This window comes from Mugil cephalus, chromosome 7, assembly GCF_022458985.1.
Source record: "Mugil cephalus isolate CIBA_MC_2020 chromosome 7, CIBA_Mcephalus_1.1, whole genome shotgun sequence".
Taxonomy (NCBI): Eukaryota; Metazoa; Chordata; class Actinopteri; order Mugiliformes; family Mugilidae; genus Mugil; species Mugil cephalus.
Genome location: NC_061776.1, coordinates 17,510,046 through 17,532,406, shown reverse-complemented (window position 1 = coordinate 17,532,406; position 22,361 = coordinate 17,510,046). Strand labels below are relative to the sequence as shown.

The 22,361-nt window shown below is 44.0% G+C and overlaps 1 protein-coding gene across 35 annotated transcripts in view; it reads right to left on the bottom strand.

Moving 5' to 3' along the window:
• The window catches only part of mbnl1 (muscleblind-like splicing regulator 1), a 49,447-nt gene that overhangs the window by 11,716 nt on the left and 15,370 nt on the right, over positions 1 to 22,361 (bottom strand). For 34 of the 35 annotated variants that reach the window (XR_007113041.1, XR_007113042.1, XM_047588788.1 and 31 more), the window contains one exon: positions 16,143 to 17,176. Coding sequence is in view for 33 of the 35 variants with exons in the window: in XM_047588788.1 (XP_047444744.1) it covers positions 16,143 to 16,316 (174 nt within the window). In the remaining 2 variants the exon portion in view is untranslated. Of the gene's footprint in view, positions 1 to 16,142; positions 17,177 to 17,566; positions 18,718 to 22,361 lie in introns of those variants that run through there. The other variant, XM_047588791.1, reaches the window with a different exon arrangement.

Sequence of the window (22,361 nt, the reverse complement as noted above, 5' to 3'; positions counted from 1 at the left end):
GTCCACTCAAATGATCTGTCTATATTGTATGAGCAGTCATCTGGAGGTCACACTTCAAAGCCTCTGAATAATTATCTAAGACAGGGATCCCTTTCTGCTGCCTGTTGCGAGTATCCAATTATACCTTCAGTCTGGAGAGCACTGGTCCCGGAAGAAGTCTGACGCACACATGCCCATGGAAGCGAGAGCGTGCGCGCGCGTTAATGAACGTACGCCGGGGTCGTGTAACAGGTGGCGGATACAAACACACGACGGTATACGAAAGACGCGTCGCTACTTTCGGCCATGTGGCACAGCTGATCAGACCGTGGCAGCTTTCCCTTGCTGACAGGCGCCCCCCCCCGCGCCCCCCCGCTGGGATTCATCTCTATACACGCCATGAGTTCACAGCCCTCAGCCACCTCCTTCACTTTCACTGACACTGGAGCACCAGACAGGTGCATGGGAAAGAGCGGAAGATAAGGCCCGGGGAGGGAAGGGAGGACGCTTAAATAGCAGGGGGTCCTTTTAAAATGTTTCGTTTTGTCCACATGTCTGAGGTTGCAGTCTCAAGTTCTCATCGGATCTTTTAAAATGACCGTGGATTGTGTTGCATCTCGACAGCAATAAAGGATTGCGTGGATTACAGCCATGTTAAAGCTTTCCTAATAATGTTTTTATCTCTAAACAGCAGGTAATGGACAAGGAGCTTCTCTGTTGTCCATTTCCAGTGGAAATTTTTATTTCTAGGAGGTAAAACTGATGGTATCGGTCTTAAGGTAGACAGAAGGGCCACTGTAGGGCCTTCAAAGGTTTAAGGGGGTTTATGGTTGTTGTAACTGGGAGCCCTTTTTCTCATTTATTTCTGTGGGCCAAAAAACAAATCCAGGGTTTGATGAAAAGCTGAGTGACTCATCTGTTTGTCGTACTTTCAAATTCTAGTATTGGCTTTCTGGATCTCAAAAGGTACCAAAGATCGCAGGCTTCTTCGTAAGGAATATTCATTATGTATAAAAACAAACACACACACGCACACAAAGACAGAAGCATAAAAACGTCAGTAAATCAGAGACAGATTAAGAAGCATTTTCGTAACACACTGAATAAAAGAACAGCGCAACTTCATGCCACATCATGCACTACTTTATTTGTTTTATCCTTCTTCTGTTGTTTTTTTTTCACATTTTGTCTCAAGTGTCTTAAAGAATGCACACCGACCACGTGCGCTTGAGCTGAGACTGCAGTCAGAAGGTTTCTGACGCTAACGACGTTCATGTGCGTGTGTGTTAAAAAGCAGGTACTAACAGCACTCATCCGGAGAGTGACAACGACATCCAGAGAGCAGAGGGAGAAAGTGTGTGTGCGTGTGTGTGTGTGTGTGTTACGTGCAGCAGGGGGGCTGGTGCTAAAGACATAAAAGATCATGTTGCACTCACCCGACACGACCCCGAGCATGAACTGCCGGATTTGTGTGTAGTGCAGGTGTGTAAATGTATGTGTGTGTTAAAAAAAAACACGTGGTTTAGCATCAAATAACTACATTAGCCTCTGTCCAAATCAGCCATTGACCAATACCGGCAGCCATTTTATATTTATATATAAAAAAAAGAAAAAATACAGGTGCCAGAAGAGGAAACGTCAGGTTGCATAAAGAGAGAGGGAGAGTAGTCGGTAGAGAGACCGAGGCTGCGTCAGGGAAATTTTAGAAGTTGCAGGAAGGAGTGATTAGTGGGAGCTGTCACACGCAGGGGAGGAGGGGGATCAATGGACGCGCGGGGAGTGAGAAGACAGGAAGACAGGAAGACGTCGGCCCCTCGCATCGCGTCTGTCTCTGTTATGGTGACATCAGCGGCCTTGAGGAGCAGCTTCAGATGGTGTCCACGGCAACAGAGCAGCCAGCAGACACTCCTGCTCTGACAACATCCCTGGAATCCGCCTGATGGCGGGCGGACTGAGAAATACTACAGCTACGGGCGACCCCGCGCCTCCGACTGGTTAGAGGCGAGACGACATCAATGCAGCATATTTTCGAATGTCTGTTGTGTTAGTGCATTACGGCTGATAGAGTGATAGAGATATCAGCTTCAACACCTCTCTCTGCTGACTCTATTTTAAACCGAAGAGGCTTACATCACGTCGTTATGCTGAAATGATTCAGAGGCATGATTGAACAAATAAAATACAGCACGTGCCAATGACTTTTGCATTAGTATGAGACACTTTTATATTAATAGTGGGAATCTGTGATTTTCTTGGTGACATCAGACTTGCCAAAATTCAGGACAGACTGGGAACAATAATCCCACTGGCTACTGGGCAGGCTGTTTGATGATAAGTTGTAATAACACGGCCCACCCCGACCGCTCTCCCTCTCTCTCTCTCTCTCTCTCTCTCTCTCTCTCTCTCTCTCTGTCTCCCTCTCTCTCTCTCTATGTTCTAACTCTCTGTCTCTCGCCCCGTAGACACACACCCTGCTTTTGTGACTGTGTGGGATTTAAACAAACAATGAACCAATGTGTAAAGAATGCAGGGCGGGGCCGCATCCCATCCTTTTCAGGAGACGAGATGAAGCAAGCAGCAAGACGTTTGGAGTCGCATGTGAGCGAGGGAGAAAATGAGGAGGGAGAGAGAGAGAGAGAGAGAGAGAGAGAAGAAAGGTGAGGAAAAAGGTGGTTCCTCCCCAAGAGCTACGCTACAATATACCGGATAAATTTTCTACTGTTTATTCACGTGATTCACTCTCAGATTGTCACTGTTGAGACAATCCGAACTAAACACGGAGAGGCAGCGTCCACTTTTAATGGTCAACTAAAAAAAAATAAAAAATTTTTTGAACTTAAAATAGCCACACTGCGTCTACTGTGCCCTTTCACGGTTTGCACATAACAACATATGAGGGTTCTGATTCTTTCTTAAACCTGAAATATTTAACGCAGCCCGCAGAAATAAAACTGTAGCAGTTCAGCATCGATAAATATGAAATATGTATGACTAATCCCCCTTTTCCATCGTGTGACCCTCAGACTTAGAAACTGGAAAAAAATGGTTGTTCAAAATAATATTAATAAAAAAAAAGAATGCAATGAAACCAAGTGTTGGTTTAAATTGGGATGAAATTTTCGGCAGTTTGTTGTTTATTTAAAACGCTTCTGAAGGATTCAGACACGTGCGATCCAAAAATTAAGATTTATCCTGATCAACATTAATATGACAACATTTAAACAAATATATATTTGACTATAACTGTCATTTAATTGTACACAAAATGACAGATGATGCTGCATCCCTTTATTGCACATCAAAAAACCCCGGTCTGGATAGCAATGTGATAACGTGTGTTTGTTTGTATCTAGATTTAGGTGATGATCTATTTGATGTTGCTTTAAAAATAACATAAGGTGGACTAACTACAGCAAAACACGCCACTCCAAATACGTCTCATTCAGATCCAGATTAAACTTTGCGAGCCCTGCGTTTCCAGCATCATCTGAAAAACACCAGCGCCTCTTATCTTTGTTGCTCCAGTGTTGTGGTGCGATGTTATGGTGTGAGCTTCAGTTGTGTTGGGATTGCGGTGTGAAGCTACGCTGTTCTCGGCCCGGCGTTCCACCGACTTCTGTCTAAACATACACAGAGATGAAAGCCTTTTCTCCTCACACACACACTGTGAAAGAAGCTTTGTTCTGCTGGAGGGCAGCGGAGATTCAAAGAGCTGGGCCCAGCGGTTGGTCTCTTTGTCTACTGTTCAACCAAATATTGCATAAAATATGAAACGCACCAGCCGGGTCAATATACTCGGATCTCATGTGCGGATCATCTCGCATGCACGGGATTCCCCGACAGTCGGTGGAGTAGCGTTAACATTGGTGGAGCCAGAGATATTCAGATGTGATAGCGTCATCTTGTTTTCAGCGCAACTGGAAGCATTAAGCTAGCAAACGGTAATCAGCAATTCACGATCAATGCCCCACTTAGAGCAGAGTACAATTGATTTTCTTTTTGTTTTTAGTCACTTAATTCAGCTTTAAATTAGCAGAGACGGTTTTGAAGAGCGTGGAGAAGACAATGGCGGCTTTTGTGGTACAGGGCTGTCTCTTTGCTATCAGACCGTGAACGCACACTCTCATCCTCTTGTGATCATGTCAACCCCCCCACCCACCCACTGGGACCAGCACGGTGATCCATGTTGCGCAGCTCAGTGGTCAGGGACTTGATGTGGCCAGTGGGGCTTGTGGAGATATGGAGTAGGGAGGGAGTGATAATCTATGATAATAGTTACAATATGCCCCCGGTGACGCATTACCACCCTCACTAAACAATGACAGAGAGAGAAGGATTACGCGGTTGGAGTTACAACGTAGACCACACAGAGCGCGATAAGGTTAGACGGATGAATATAAAATATTTGTGGGAAACACCTGACAGCTGATCTTCCGAGGTTTTAAGGAAATAATACAGAGAAAAATGAGGATGACGCTCAGACCTAAACATGCATACGTGCCGGCACAAACCTAACTATTCATCCAGACACAAACAAACCGACACGCAGAGCAATGAGTTATTCACACTTGAGAGGGTGTTGGTTCTCAGAAATGCCTCAGGTCATATGTCACGTACACAGGAGCTCAGAATCCAAACTTAGACCTCTGTGTTTTTTTCCCATCAAGCGCCCCCCTCCGCCTCTCCCCCTCTCGCTATCTCTTTTCACAAACATTCATGTGACTTTATTTACACCAGCTTTCAAGTAACAGCGGCGCAGTTACGCAGGTATTGATCCGGCGCTTTATGAACGCCACCCAGTGCTCGCAGCGCGAGTGCCGCACGCAGCCTGGGAACGTCCACTCAATCATCCCCGAGCTCCGCTTCCCAGTGGGAGTGAGAAAGAAAGAGTCGCGGGTAAGTCGTGGAAATCATGAGGTCCAGACAACAGGGAGGTGTCAGAAACTGCACTGCCGTTTGCTGAAATGACTCTGCTTCATCATCGTCTGGTCTGGATTCATGGGTTGATGATCAAAGCATCCTATTCATCTCAATCAGCCAGTTAGAGATGTGAAACTTGAGTAATCCAGTGAAATGTGCTGTTACATTTTTTTTTTTTTAGCTCGCTTTGACTTAACGTCTCCCCCTTAAAGAACATCTAGCAAAGTCAGTAGCAAAGACTAATTCCTGGTTTATGATGTGTGATTTTTACACTATAATACCTGGCCACAGACAGACAAGATGAAAAAAGGAAAGTGATCCTCTGTGGGAGTGGTAACAAAGTCACTGAGAAAGAAAAATGCCTTCACCATATTCCAGCCTTTTCATCTCATTTATGTGAACCACATCATTGTTTCTACTGTTTCAGAGTGGCAGCTTTGCGACGCATCTTAAAACTTCAAAAGTTTCGAGGCGTATCACTGCTCCTCTTCTCTTTTATACATCCCTCTTTGATCCCGGCTTTCTGTTCTCCCTCTCTAACCCCCATCCATCGCGCCGCCATCTGCACGAGGCTCACTTCCTCCTCAGCTCTTGGATCATAGACACCTGCATCATAGAAAAGACACGCGAAAAAAAAGTCTCGCTCCTCAGCGGCCGAGTAATAACCGCGGAGCAGACGATTCGTTTGGTTTGCAGGACTAACAGATTTAATCTGGTATGTATTATGCTAATCTGCTCTCAGGGATTGTAATCCTATCCGCAGCGCTAATCCTACTGTCAACCGGCCCAATCCTGTTTCTGCATACAATCATCTCTCTCGGGCTTGGCACCAGCACACGCAGGATGCTTTCGCCTTCTTTCACTCTGACGGCATTTTAAGAAAAGATTTTGCTGAATGTTGCGTCTCTGTTTTTCCTTGAATCAGCCGCCAGTAACACAGAGCACATGTCACGCAGTGACACTTTCTGATTAGTCATGAAGACTTAATTCTAAATGTATTTCACAGATGAGACAGAAGCAAGACATGATGCTAAAATTAAAGTTATGTGTAAGTATTTCACAGATGCATATGCGATATTTATTTATATTGTTCGGTGCAGTGTAAGACAGACTGCGAGCAGTCGGCGTATATCACACAAAACTAATCGGGGCTAACACTAATGGGACCTCTCGTTGTGCCACTGTTTCAGGTCAAAAAACAAGGTCTCGTGATGGACCCTGATCAGCCAAAATAAAGACAACATCATTTGTGAGGATGTGTTTGCCCACGACATTTTTCTCTTTCCACGGTTGGAGCTGAAGGTCATGAAACAGACAAAACGACAACAATGCGTCGTTCTCAGGAATTTCTAAGGAAGGGCCGTGATTGCTTTTTTAATTTTTTTAAGCCATAATCCTAAAATCACAAGTTTATTTTTTTTGTCATGCTGAGATAACAAAGCCAGGTTTCATTTGGCGTTATGAAGAGCAACAGAGTGTGCATGTGGCGGCTGAATGGGTTAGCATAGGAATTTCACAAAGGTGAGCGGGTTTTGTGAACCATGCGGGTGTTTTGGTACAACCGCAACCGCTTGGCCAGGTTTGGGAAGAGTAACCATGTGTTACAAAAGCCAGAAAAGGCTTTCAGACAGAAGAGCCCTGAAGGCAAACTATAACATAAATATATAACAAGATCAGCGCATTAAACGAGAAGACTCGCCTGACTGCAGCTTCACAGGTGAGTGAACTACAGGGTTTTAATGGTTCAGTTCTGAATCCTCAAAGGCTCAAATCGACTCTAATGAAATCAGCCAGGCAGGCATTTCTGAGTTCATCATAAGTATGACATGATTTTGAGAAACAAACAAAAACAAAAGTGATGAATCATCTCGTTGCCTTGAGGAATCTGCCTTTTGTTTTCTTGAGTTGACGGGATAATAATAATAATAAAAAAAAGCATGTTTTCTCAAGATAATACAATAATTAAGTGAGATTACGGCACAAGGCCGCTCTCCTTTTTCCGTTGGATTCACCAAATACCTGAACCTGGTTTACCCTGGTTCACGCGGAGCAATAAGATGAGCGAAAGTTGAATTAGAGACAAGTAATTAAGTGCACTGTCATGGGTCTGACAGGCCCAGACGCTGTGAGGAATGCACTTAATGGAAAACAAGGCAGAAAGAAGCGCTGAGTGAGAGTAAAACAAATGGACGGCTATCAGTGATTCCCTCCCCTCCTTTTTTTTTTTTTTTTTTTTTTTTTTTTGCCCGAGCAGGCATCTTGTCATTTAGCTACAGACATCAACTCAGGACAGAGAAAAGGGGCGGGGCAAACTTGACTGAGGGAGCTAACCGCTGGCGAGAAGGAGTGGAAAGGGAGTGGCAGAGTGAAAAGGCGCTAAGAGAGTCGAGTCTAAGTGAGTGGATGTGCCCCCAAGCTCCTCTCTCACCTGTCTAATGGGAAGATAATGGCTGAGCTCTGCGTGACTGGATAGTTCGCATGTTGGGTGAGGAGTAAAGACAAAGCCAAGAAAGAGACGGAAGAGTTAGAGGCAGGGATTTATAGCTGTAATTAGATAAAATCAAATCAGACTCAAAGTACACTGAGATCTTCTCCCCTTTTATCTCCTGTTTGAGTTTAATTTCAAACATTTGATGTTATTTAAGGTCAGCAAATTTCTTCAGTTCAAATGCATTTTAATTTAGAATCTCTTTGAATAGCAGTTTTTTAAAGTCATTTTCACGCTGGTTTGAAATTGTGAAAAGGATTCGCAGAAAAACAATGCTTGCCTGTGATCTGGGAGATGCAACGTTTTTACCACTGTGGTTGGCAGTGACTGTGAATGTTCACACCAAAGAACCTGCTCAAGTGTTAGTGAACGCTTCCGTTTTACTGCACATGAGATTGATTCTATTAACTGAGCTGATGTAATTTATGTTTTATCCAATATTGCATTGAGCCACTGGTGGGCCATGAAGGCCAGCAAAGCCTTCTCTGGTGGTCTAAACTTTATCAAAACCACTGACTGACATTTTAATATTCTCCAATTAATCTTATTAAATTATTCCCACTATCCTATTCCTTTCTCTTTATGGCTTGTCTGTCTCTCAGCTGCCAGTGTAACTCTGCATTAGAGCTTTCATCCAATCATATTTCAGTCATCACATGTTGTTGGAGTCAAAGGAATCTGCCTGGGCCTTTATTACTAAAACGACAGGGAGCTGAAGCTTGAAATACACTGTAATGATGCTGTTCCTTCGGCAAATCACATTTTGCGTTCATATTCTTAGTCCTTCTCTGTGGCCTACAGTAGCATCACTGTTTTCGCGTCCTCTGATTGGAGGCAGAGCGCCGCTCCGTTTAAGCCAAGCTAGCGGTTCATGTTCACCTGCTAACGTTTTAACAGCTATTTGTTGAACCCACTGTGGCGGGAGGAGGTGAGACTATTGATTTGGTTGTAGGTCTTCTTAGAACGACATTTTCACTGCAGACTTTCTAGGAAAAGCTGGATATTGTGAGGAAGGGCCGTCCAGTCCTCGAGCTAGCTAGCTTGACACAGCCCGGCTAAAGGGTGCGTCTGCCACATTCAGGGCAGGTTAGTGGAACTCTAAATCGTTTCTTAGGTTCTGGGTGAGTAAAAAGAAGTACATTTACATATTCTATGTATATTTTTTCCATGTTATTGATGAATGATGGGTTTGTCGTACAGCTGGGACTGCAGTGAGGGAGAGGACCTTTTTTGAATTGTTCTTAGTGAGTTTCTTGCTTTGGTAATGGAATTCATTTATATGTGGTTTCTATATGAGACACCCGTTTACAATGTGACGACCTTATGATGTTGATGGTTTCTACAGCAATGGCATCATAACCATCCTAAAGTATTAAGAGGTGTTTTGAATAAGGTTGAAGGGCATTAAAGGCCTAGGGGGAACGCTAGACAAAAACAACCACAACAACTTCAACTTTAGTCCAACAACCATGGACTAAAATGGATTCTTAAATTAAGTTTGGAAAGAATGTATCTGGGTCTTAACTGCAGCTAGACACCGCATGAGTAAAACATTTTATAAAAATATGGCATTAATTAACCAAATTCAAAAACCAGTATTGTGTCTCATCCACTGCAGTGCTTCATTTTATAATCCTTTGTCACTTAGTGTAACTTTAAGACGCCTTTTGAATTCTAACAATATTTTGCTGCTTTCTGGAAAACCATGTGGGTTTCTTCAGGCTACTTCCCAACAACCAATCCGGGCAATGAATTACACGACATTTGCTTCTCGACAAATGCCTTATTCTGTCATTAACTGTTCATCCCTTAAAGCTATTTTACCGTAAATATATTTTATAACAAAAGTGATAGAGAAACAAATTTAGAAGCATCCAGATGGAAATTCCCCTACAACAAAAACAAACTTTTGTGAGCGGGTTGACTTCGGGCGAACTTCCAGGCCACTGTTTTAGAATAACTGCTTGGCAATGAAAACATTTTAACCAATAAACACCTGTATTAACATAAGTCTTAGCCATAATTCAGTGCAAACCGAACTACCAACAACACCTGTTAGAAATGTATGCGGCCGATGACAATTTTAGATTGAGTACACAAATCTGGCCTTTTGATAAACCAATATTTGCCGGAGCAAACAAACCCTGTGGCTATGTGGGGTTTTCTGGTATGTCTGCCTGTTAAAGAGAGCGGCAGAAAGAGCGTCGAGAAAAGTAATCATTGTATCAGGGGTGTTATAAATGGGCCCAGTGTGACGGCGGGACAGGGACGGCTGACACTGAAAAGAAAAGACTGTTGTCGCCGATCTTCCGTCACATAAGCTCGCAGACAAGATGCATGGCCACACAGATGTGACAAGGATGCACAGACCATGAAGCAAAGAACGCCTCTATGTGCTTTGGTGTGTGTGTGTGTGTGTGTGTGTGTGTGTGTGTGTAGGGCAGGATTAGTGTGGCCTGAACACAAATCCCTCCAGTATGAAAGTGAGAAAGACGTAAGAATAGACCCATCAACACCAGGAGAAAGACACCTAGAAGAACGCACCTACTAAAATAAAAGCTCCTCATCTACCGCGACCTGCTCAAACACTGTGGTGTGGACATGGTCCTTAGTAAAAGCTGGATCTTACAGATGACTGAATCTACCCTTTAAATTAATTTAAAGGCGAGAAATATTTATCGTAGACACACCCATTAACAATCCAATTAGTGTGATGATTCCAGCTGCAGAGGAGAGAAGTCTCAACAGATCCATGGACCGTAGCAGATTAGCACAGTGACAGTGAAGTCAGACCTTTCTCATTGCTCAATTTTAGTTTTTTTGTTTGCATTTCTCTACATAGTTAAACACCACAGGGTGACAACATTATATGAGAATTACTTCTTGCAGCTAAATATTTCATTGTGTCAGTTGCTCATTGCAGTTATGATGAAATCTTCATCCTGAAAAACACATTTGTGTCATTCCAACCTTATCACAATGTGCACACATGTCCTATTTCCTCCTTTTCCCAGTGTTTTAAGAGCGCGAGTCGTTTCTGGAGGGAGGTCAGTAAAGCAAACCATGTATCACCAGTCTGTGACTGGATTCCACGTGCTCATCTCTGGCTGGTCATGCGTATCTATTTAGACAAGATCCACGCAGGAGGTTAGATCTGTTTACGTCAAGCTGTGTAGATAACTCAACGCGGCAGATCGGTTCCTCTCACAGCCATTTCTAATGTGTGTTAATATGTGTCCTACCAGACCCAAATACATCTGTACACACAACTGCGCCAAGCTACATTAAAAACTGAACATCCCCGGCCAAAGACACGACGACGGCCGCCTACACCCGGCCCCATACAGCGTGTCTGCCACGGAGTGTGACAGGAGTGTCAAATACACATTAGCCTCCTGAACCTATAATCATGTTCTTACACACAAAAAGTTCTCAACGTGTTGATTTTACTGCCCAGAGAACAGCTGCATAATTTGTTTGAAATCGTAAAAAACGCTGTCGGCTAGCAACGTGGCTAATATTTACCCGACGTGTCTGTCCGGCCGACCATCACTCAGTTTATGAGTTTAATCTGACCGTGGCATCTACCCACTGAATATAAGCATGCTGTCAAAACATGGCCACCAGAATGAGAAGAAAGACAGATAGAGACATAGAGACACAGAGACACAGAGACACAGAGACACAGTTCAGGCTGTAAGTCTTTGGACAGACACACATGGTTTTGTTCATTGGGTTCTGCGCTTCATCATTTTCAAAATAGAACAATGGATGCTATATTAAAAGACTCAGCTTTTGTTTGTCTATATTTACATAAAATTTGACAGATGTGTGTGGCCCTGTTAACACTTAGTTGCCAAAGTTTAGGAGTCAAAAAGTAGCCGGACACATTCGCACATTTTGTGGAGAGCCCTTTTCAGCCTGCTCGAAGTCTCCGTATCCTCCGTGGCAATGCTCCTCCAGCCCTTCGCCGCCGCCATCTTCAGGTCTTGTTTGTTTTGGATTCAGCATGTGGAATAGACACTCGACTGGATTGAAATCAGGTGATAGTGCTGTTTTGAGTCATGAGCTATTCCTTTATTCACAACACTTTCCTCTTTCTGCTCCAGGTTTTTCAAGGAGGTTCATATAATCTGCCTTTCTCTATGACTTTACTCGTTTTAGTTTTTTCCTAGATTTTGTTAATTGTAACCCTGTCTTTCTGTTCTTGGGGGATAACATAGATTTTGCATCCTGAATCGTCTCTTGGGAACTGAAAAGTAAACATAAATGCCTACGTCCCACTGAACTTTCATGACTCCCTGCGCAGCAAAAGTGCTTTTTTGTTTTTTGTTTTTTCCACCATGCAAATTATGTCGTACATGCTCTGTGTCCACCAGCTTGATTTGCATTTTCTAGTTTCTCTGTTTGCCTCTGTTTTTGTTTTCTTAGAAAAGGGGTGTCAAACTCCAGCAACATGAAAGCATAATAACCTATAACTAAAGACAACTTCATATTTTTCAAATTTGCAAATTTTTGCAAAGAAGAGCAAGTAAATTGGGAAAATGTTTTCTGTTTTTATCCTTCATAAGTGCAATTTGGGCAAATTGCGGTTTAGTCCTGGGTCTCAACGATGTGTCCTGTCCTCTTCTCTGACTAAAACAGTGAATAATTTAGGGACAGCAGTTATTTTCACTGAAAAATTACCATCTTCCATGTAATCTTTGCACTTTGCAAATTCATTCTGTGGGCCAAATTTGACCCTCTGGTGGGCTGCTTTTGGCCCACGGGCCTCATATATGACACCTGTGTCTTAGAACATATCTGGACAAATTACCTTTGATACTGATAGATTTTGTGTTTTTCTTGAGCATCATTATAATTTTATTCACTTCCCCGTTCTCCTCTTAATTACTGCTACTGTCAAACAAATTCACCTGAATCTGAAAATATGGCACCTTCTGTCACACAGTTCTTTTTACACTTTCCTACTCAAACAAAGGTTGACAGATGGCATTTTAATGCACAATCCATTTCCATCCATTTTATTTTCCATTTAATGTGCTGTAGCACAGGGTCTGGAGAAGAGAACATGTGTCACTGTCCACATGCATAAACCGCTATAATACTCAAGACTCACATTTGGTCTTTCCCTCAGAACTCTGACATGATGACAGTGGGTGTGTCAGGTTGGCAGGTAGACAGGGCACTAAGTCTGTGCCACGTGAAAGTGTCAGACGGTTCCCTTAGGATTATTCCTTATTTTTTATGGCATGAAAGGCATTGCTGGGGGTAAACAATGACCTACTTCTGTTACCACAACTCCGGAGAGCATGTCCCTACACCTCCTGAACTCATGCCACATGGGTTTATGTGGTTGATTCACTACCAGTCAAAAGTTTGGACACACCTTCCCTTTCAATCCAATGAGGAGGTGTGTCCAAATTTTTGACTGGTAGTGTGTGCGTATGTGTACGGATCTGTGTATGTTGGGGGGGGGAGGGTTGCCAGGGCGTAATGTGAATCATTCAGTCCCGGGATGGGTGTGGTCTGAAGTAAATGGGGCAAAAACCAGACTGAGCGGGAACTCAAGCAGAAGGAGCTCCTGACAAAACTGAAAACAAGCAACAACAAGTTCATTTACTGGGAAGAGTAACCTGCATCACTTCACATTCAGTTCAAGTATAAACTATGGAAGCATGTACTGGATCACTTCCTTCTGCATCCGTGAGCTATTATGCTCCGATCATGTTGGGAAAGCTTTAATGTAGCAAGTACAGAACTGATTGCTGCAGTTATTGAAGGTCAAGAGCAGGTTACTCTACTTCCTTGACTACCGTGTGTTTTTAAATACGTTCACAAAGCGTATACCGCATCACACTTTTCCACTTGTCTCATCAGTTAATCTGTACGCCTGTATTAGCTTTAGATGCAAGCGTGTCGTTTACACAGATCCCAAATCAGCGTATCACACCTAACCTATCTGCCCAGCAGTTAATCATTGACAGACAAAGTTACAAAGCTGACTTTAAATCAGGGAGTCCAGGCTACCATTATCCTTCTCCAAATATTTACCCTGCTTCAACATAGCTGAGCTGTCTGTGCTGCACCAACCAGATAGACAGGCAACAGAAAAGGACTGCACACTGGGGTTAAGGCCAAGTCTAAGGCCAGTGAACACCCACACATGCAGGCATAGCGTTCGTGCATGGAAACGCTCACACACGACCGCAAGTTAGTTTTAATTCCGTGGCCTAAATGATTTGATTGATTGCCTTGCTCGAGGGTACATCTGATTAGTGTCATGAACATATACCCGCGAAAAAATTAGATTCATTTGTTCTTGCTATATTTGGTGCAAATATATTCCCTGCTCTAAATTCCTCTGCATTGACTCCGTGCTCATGGTTCAATGCAGGACACACATGTTTTCATTTTTTTTTTTTTTTTCCGAGCATACGTGTTGTGTTTTTCTGTGTGTTCCTGTGTGTGCACGCCAAAGTGCAAAAAAAGGCCAAAGAGAGACAGAGAGAGAGGCCGACTGTTAGGGAAATGACTGGGTTTGGGTGTGACCTGCTCAGCTATGCACTGGTGATCATGTGAGACCTGTTCTAATTATAAACTTCTCAAGAAGAAGGTCGATCCTCTCTCATGGGCAGAAAGTGTGTGCACATGTGTCCAAGAGGGTGCAACACTGTGTGCGTAGGTAGACGAGTAATAGTGAGCGATACGGCTTCATGTAACCATCAGAGAATTTGTCCTATTTCAGCAGCTCAGTCGGAGCTAAAGTGAAGTAGGACAAGTGATTTTTCCGTGAATGTGTTTCTGGGTCTATGTAACAGGAAAACCGTAGCATTGTGGTGATCATGCGTCTCTCTCTTTCTCTACATATACGTGTGTGTTGAATGTGTTTTAATTACTGCATCCTTTCATATTGTGCTCTGATTTCCTCTATCCTCTTTTCACTCTCTCTCTCCTTCTGTTTCCACTGTGGGTTTTAGAGACCTGCTCTGTTTTTCATTACCAGTGGAAAAAATGGGGCGAGCAGTTAAAAAAAGGATCACCCATCTCCATTAACACACGAGTCCTAGTGGAAAATGAGTCCAAACTACTGAAATAGCCCCCCTGGGTCCCTCAAAAAGCCACTGTATATCTGCCAGCTACATCTTTTTAGTGGCGACCTTTACCTCATTCTGAATGACAATTTAAACACATGTTCACGCATCTAGCTCCGCTGGCCTGTAGATGAAAGCTCTGTCGGTGAATGTCGACACGTGGTAACGGTGCAGCCTATATGGCATCGATGCATTTAGGAGAACACTGTGCGGCGTTTTTTCGTAGCAGTTATATTTCTGCAGAAATATTCTAGCTCCTTACAACATGGGTACTATTTTTGTACTCGCCACCATTTATATTGGTCATTATAACGTTTCAATCCCCCTATTAATTGCAGAGAACTTGGAACGGACACATGGGGAAATTAGTCACTGGCTTAGTGATGCTGCTCAGTCGGAAAAGTTGTATCTGCTCCCAGACTTTTCAGTTAAATTGAAATATCTCTAGAATATAGAGAAAACAGTGATGGCAGTTGGCATCGATAGGAATGATGGCCAAAATTGTAAGATTTGGGATCTTGTTTAATTTAGATGGTAACTTTGGTGCACGGATATACAGGCGTTAGCACATTGCAAGGAAACTTGGTAAGAGTTCAGGTTGTGCCTGACAATGTTCCTCTGTCCACATCTGGCTGGAAATGCTGTTCTCTGAGCCTAGTAACGCTGTCTTCATCCTAACCCTGCTCTGCTCACACACACAGTCAGTAACCACCAGTCACTAATGTCTGCAGGGGCAGAATACAAACAGAAGTAAAAACACACACAGCCAAACCTTTGTGTGTGTGTGTGTGTGTGTGTCAATGCTGGAAAGTTTTGGGTTGAGGTCCGCCCATCCCTAGAGATCTTGTGCTCCGATAAAAAGAGCGATTGTGAAAGAGAAAGAATGAGAAGGAAAAATAGGTGTTGCTGCTGCCTAAAAAGGGAAAATTACTGCATGCAGTGCCCCAATCGTTTCTAAAACACAAACACGCATACACACACACACACACACAAACCCCCTCTAGCTGGCCTTAGGCCTCTGCAGAGGAAGTGGTTTGGGTGAGTGAGAGCTACATGATGACGCTATCGCCTCGCTTTTCTAACTGTTGAGACGTGTTGCGCTCAGGGCATGCACATAAGTTTGTACATGGAGCAGCTTTTTTGCGTGCGCATGTCTCTATTCAAAGGTTGGCACACAGCAGCGTTATCACTTCCAGACGAGCAGCGCTCGTAGTAAATCCATGCAACCGTGTTTACGTACAGTGTAATTAGTCGGAAATACAGCTGACTCTTAAATAACATCTGTTCATACTAAGTGCAGAAAACACTAGTCAAAACACCTCAGCTTGTCCTAAACTGCCCCAGCCATGCTTCCTGGATCAAAAAAAGCATTACCCCCCCCACACACACACACACCCCCCCACACACACACACACGCACTCCTCCTCCTCCCCTTTGCGCCCTTGATCACATGTTCTAATCACCTGACCAGAAATAGGTGGGACCGAGGAGAGCACATGCTGTGGCCAGATGGTGTACTCTAGCATGCTATTTCCAGTTTCCAACTCCATATATTCTCTCCAACTTGCTGTCAGACTGAATGTACCCATGTCTCTTATTTGTGGCCTATCTCCCTGTCTGGCCTCCAGACCTCTTGCTCAGAGCCACTTCTCCTTTCTTACCTTAAGTGAGTCGAAGCAAGCGATGACCCGTCCGTTGTCCACCTGGCAGCTCTTGGCCGGATGCGCGAACTTGCACTCCTGGTCGGAGCGCGAGCACGTGCCCCTCTGGAACTCCCTACAAACTTCCAGTGTCAACCACTTTGTGTCGCGCATATGTGCTATGTTCATCGCCATGGCAACAGGCTGGCAAAAAAGTATTTCCGGGGAGAGATCTGTTCAAGGTGGAATAAAGTACCTCTAGTGTTTTAATCCACAACTTCAAGGTCTTTTTTCTGTTTTTGTTTGTTTGTTGGTGCGATTACTGACACGTGTCCGTGAAGCTGAAATGAAACATTCAAAAAGAAAAAGTTCCTATTGATTGAGAGAGCTCCTTTTCCACAAGTGAAATGTTGCAGGACAATGTGTTGCTGTGGATGTTAACAGATCATTTTACGGATCAAACAAAAGCCGACGAAGCGATTATATCCAGGAAACTATTAAGCTTAACAATTAAGTCGTCTTTTCTCTCGGACTGCTTATTGCTTTCTGAACGGTCTCTTCCACAACATTCCAGAGTTTAAGGTAGCAAAGAAACAGCCCAAAGTGTGAGCCCTCCGGTTAGGTGCAATGATGCAGGCAACACAGGTGAAAGTCTGGGAGTAGCCTGCTATAGGAAGGTTAAGGACACTGAGGACTGAGTGGAGGCTTATTGGGTCAAAGGCGTGGGTGAAAGGCAAGGTGGGTGAGATGCTGTGTGGGCCTGTTGTTGTGTTGGGCTGACGTGGTAAGGCTGATCAGCTGTTGGAGAGCGGTTGGCAGCGGAGCCGTCTGGTGAGGAGAGCTGAGGCTGGAGCCCGGCTGCGTGGAGTGGCTGGTGGTGGTGGTGGTGGTAGCGGATGGACGTCTGGGTCGGAGCGTAGGCTGCGAGGAGAGTGAGGTCGCTGTCCTTGTACTCGAGTTACTGTGGCAGCAAGCGAGCGAGGCGGGGGGGAGGGTGGAGCTTCAGCTGTAGAAGCAGGTCAAAGCTGCAGCAGACATCAGGGAAGGCACTTCCTCTAAGGGGGGGGGGGGGGCAGATAAAAGGGAGAGAAAGACAGAAACATCAGTCTCATGATACACGTGAAAAAAAAAAAAGCTATCATGTTTATTTTCTCTCTCATTTATCTTTCGATTCTGATCTGCAACATAAAGTCGAGCCACCGCTAGGCTATGCAGCTGTGGGAATGAAGAATGCGCAAAAATGTCAGAAATGCAGGGGTGACAGCTAAAACAAATAAAACTTTCACCCGCCCTGTGCTCTAAACACACATAGTGCGCACACACACACACGCTCATCACGCCACACACAGACACATACTCTCAGAAAATGCACAAAGCAGCCATTCACAACTTTCCACCTCTTCTGGTCGACGCAGGGAAATCAGATCGAGTTCTGTATCACTTACAATCCAGTCAAGCAAAGTCGGCCATTGAAAAATGTTTTTTAGAGGTGAAAGAAAGGAAGAGTGAAAGCAAAGGGGAAGTTGAGGCAGGGCGAGAGGGAGAAGAGGTTAGTCATTTCCTTTCTTGCGAAGCCTTGTGAGAGTGGGGACCAATGAGAGCTAGCAGGGTTGCAGCAACATTCTGGGCTGAGCGCCAGGTGAGAGCGGTGGGAGGAGCAAACAGGAGGCTGACCTGCCCGCTGCTGGAGAAAGACAACCAGCAGACACATTCTGAACTAATCACTCTGATCACTGTTTCCCTGACTGCCAGTTTTCTCACAAACAGACGATGAAGTTATCCGTGAAACAGCAATAAATGAAGGATTCGAGATAACATGAGTCGCAGTGAACTATTTCTAAATATGAAATACCACCGAAGTCACAACCGTCTCTCACAGATGCCAACTTGCCCGCTATGATGTTATCGTGTCTATTATTTGCCTGTCTTAATATTCAGTTTCTCGGGCATTTTTTTTTTCTCATTACAGATATTGTAATGTTGTCAATGGATACTATTTTTGGTGAACCCATTCTGTGGTCATTGCTGGGGGCACTCGCATGATTGGGCTCCCAGGGGCACATTCTGCTCTTATCGCAAACGCAGAGTCGGTCACCACACCCCTGTGAGGAGAAATCGCTTTTCCCAGAAAACCAAGTGCACCTTCAGCAGCGCCACGAAGCATTGCTAGCTTCACGGCACGCTTCACAACACGCTATATCAGAGCCCTGCAGCAGCGCCGCCCGAGTCATGATGACCCAGCAACATGAATATACAGTATGTTAAGGGTGAAAGGGAGTGTGACAGAGAAAACTGCTTATTTTCACCTTGGATGACCCGTGTGATTGTAAAAGTCGCATTACCGCTAGAAATGACCTTTGGAGTGCAAGCATGATCATAAACGCCATTGCCCTGCCCTACTGTACACATACCCGGGCACAAGCACAAAGACAAAAAAGGCCTTCCATATCGCACCCTGTACAGATTAAAATAAATGACCTTATCAATATGCCACCTCACTGCTAAATATTTTTGAATAGCAGATGAAAAATGTTTAATGAATGGCGCTATTTTTTTAAGGAGAGGCATGATGTTTCTTGTCAGTTTAATAGCCTCTTTCCTGCCAAAAAAACATTTTTTGACAAAGAGAGATTGGAGTTAATGTTCCGTGTTGGAATGAAACCCGTCCAACATACGCCACACTGCTTCTTTTTTTTTTGTTTATACGACTAAAAGCATGTTTCTCTTCCCATGAACTCTATTTAGATGAAATCATTCCTCACGTCATCTGCGCTGCTGTGAAAATGTCAGGTCAGCGAAGGCTAATCTTTATGGGTAATCCTGAGTGCCCTAGGACCCGTGTTTTTAATATCATATAAAGTTGGTGTCGCATTTGAAATGACGCGACCGATGGCAATACAACTTTTATTGCGCAAATATACTTAGCAGAGTTCAGGTGAGCGCTGCTGGACAACGAGGTGAAATTGAGACGTCTATTTCAATTATTTTTTTGGGGGGAAATTAAGGAGCCGGGAACTGTCTTCAGCCAAATGAGAAAATGTGATGAGTTGATGCATGAAAAGATGACGCCCCCTGAGTTCTGATTGCCTGCCTAATCAGTTTCTATGGTTTCTATTAGAATCAGATGAGCCCATATCTGCGAGTTTGAAACAATGCAGTTTGGTGTAAGATGTGCCAGAGTGATGATGAGCGCTCATTATGATCCATCATGTCTGGACATGGGCATCCTTCTCCCATTGATTTCTTCATCTCTATGGTTGTTGTTACTCTTGTGCCACTCCCTCTCTCACATTTAACTGTTAGTGCTCCTCATTTCCTGGGCGTCCATTTCAAGCAAACTACTGTTTAATATTATGTCCTTCTCTGGTCGTCACGCAGAATTTATACCATTTTGACAGGCGGACCTTTCACTTCTTGGATCTTCCTATTCTCTCCCGCACCTCAACTCCATCTATGTCTCTTTGTGCCCTCAGCCTGACTGTGTCTGGTCTACGTTCTCTTCCAGCATCCTCAGCAGCACTCCCTCAGACGCCAAGGTCTTGCAAGCTGGTGCAAGGTCAACCACATTCGAGGAAGGCAAGATGGCGAGAGGGAGCGCAAGCGAGAGACACTATGTGCTTCCTTACCGCCCATTCGGGACACGTGGTAGAAATGGGGCCGCAAGAAGAGGAAGTATGTCTTCCATATCAGCATATCACCAACAGCTCATGGTCATGTGACACCAGCATATGCCTTAACAGCACAAACGGTTTCTGACACGAATTACAAGCCCGCACGTCTTTTTGCTTTCTCCTGGTAATGAGCCACAACACAAATCTGCTCCCAAAGAAACAAAGGCCCCTGTCAAAATCCACCCTACACTGATGCCACTATTACGCATAAATCCTGCTAGTGATGTGTTTGTTGGATTATGATGAATGGCGTTCACACATTCTGAGGTTTTCTGTTGTGTTATGAAAACATGCCACAACTGACTGAAAAGTTGAAGGAATCAAAGCGACATGCTAATCTGGGCTGGAGTTGACGATCTCATTCTGCCATAGACCAGAACGAGGGTGTGGTTCACAGTTATGATAAGACCTCTTGAAAAATGACTGCGCCACTTTCCCAGTGTACAATGCTATAGCTTGACAGACACTATGGGTCACGAAATGCTGCTGCACATTGCACCATGTCCTTTTGGCTAGCTAACGAAACCAACCATAGCCTCTAGCCTGAAGGGCTATTTTCAGCTTTGACTGAAGAGAAAGAGCCGTTCGCTTCTTTTGCTAGGCTGCCGTTCAGTTAAGGGAGTGGTTTCAGCATTTTGACAGAGGTGGAGTCAGGGTGACAGTGTGCTGATACAGGTCATCCTGGTAGACAGTGCTGGAGGAAATGCAACACCTCTGGCCTCTCTGCTGCTGCTGCTGCTGCTGCTCCATGTGCTCAGAATATAGCATGTCAATACTGCCCTCACTGACCTTTACACTACACACAAGTGTTATCCGGACACGTGTGTATGTTCTTTTCGCTGTCTCTTTTCCTTTTTTGCATCTGTACACAAACAACGGAGTGCTGCAACTCTCCATATCCATATATGTACTGGTGATGGGGCCAAGCCATTGGACTCAGCGAGATTTGTTTAACTACATTAAAATGAAATCAAGATGACACTCTAAATATCTTATTTTGAGCAGTGTCGTTTTGAACGGAGCTCACACATTCTCCACATAACTCTGGCAAAACGTAATCATCCTATTTTTGTTTTCATCTTCCTTGTTGCCATCGCCGATTAGTGTCGCCTCATCAGATTGACTAACATGCTTCTGAAAGTGAGTCTTGGGCTAGGAACTCAAGACAAACAATGCCCATTGATTCCCCTCGGAGCAAACCTCTGGCGACAAAGAATTCTCTTGTTGAGCATACATGGACACAGCTATGCTCAGACTGACAACACACACAAACGCAAACCTGTGCAAACACACAAACCTCTATCTGTCCTAACACTAAGTATTCTTAAGCTGTTGTGAATATCTGACTGTGTGCAACACTGTGTCTTTGTGTACGTGTGTGTGTAAGGATGTGGTGAAATCAGTGGACAGTGAGTGAGGATAATAGCTGTCCTTATGGCTTAATGAGTGGCTCTTTGGCTCACATTTATTAGGTCTATGTCACTGTGTTGAGGCACAGGGGGATTTCTACCTATATAGATAGGACAAATTTCTGCAAAAATTACCGCAAAAAGCCTAAAGGAGCGAATGAAGATAACAAATGAACAATTGATGCATGTCATGAGATCTCTATCTGAAGGAGAGGCACATTAGATGGAGAATATCTCTTAGAGGAATGGCGTTAATCCCTCCAGTAGGGTTTGGAGAAGTGTAAAAAAATCCAGGTCATACTGCCCTGAACTGTTCTGGCAGAACATGGCGGACTAACCTTATTAATGCACCATTTACATGGTTTTATTTCCCCTTTTTCAAATCTAAAATAAACCAAAGAAATTGTTGCTGTGACTTTTTTTGTTGTCCAAACGCATGTAGCACAAACTGTAAGTCTCACTTCACTCATTCCTTTTCAAGACGGTAACTTTGCATCTAGCTGACACATTCACGTGTTCACATATTGTACGTACAAACGTCATTTATCTCCACGGGGGCATCTAATCACACACATTGCCAGGTCCATACACTAACACACACACAGTGTCTACATTTAGCTTCTTCTATTTGTGTATTACATGCAAATATACAGTATATGACCAGTGACAAGTGAGCTTTAGCTTCTGTTCTCGTTATCTATCATTTTTATTTAGTCACTCTTTGTCAAGGGAGGCAGTCCATGTTATTGCATGTTTCATATCAGCATTCACTTTCTCGCTTCTACTAGAGAAAGAGACAAACTTATACACTTAGTTCTGTCGCAGTGACAGAAGCAAAGGCTAGATAGCAAGATGCTAGCAAAAGACTGCCAATGAGAGAATGAGAAGACTGGACTGTTTGTCTCCCATTTAAAGATTGAGACATTTAAGATGTCAGGGCTGTGAGCAGGAGCTAATACAACTAGGATGAAGAAAAGCAAAGACAAGCTTGACACGTGTACCTCTGGACAGAACAACGAAGAAACAACTAGACGCTTATTACTGACTCCACGCACAAGCAGCTTTGACATGGTGCTCGTCCTGCATATTAGCAGTGTTGTGTAGTTCAGATAGAGGTGGACACTAGCGCTGTAGCCTGAAAATGATTAAATGTTGAACAG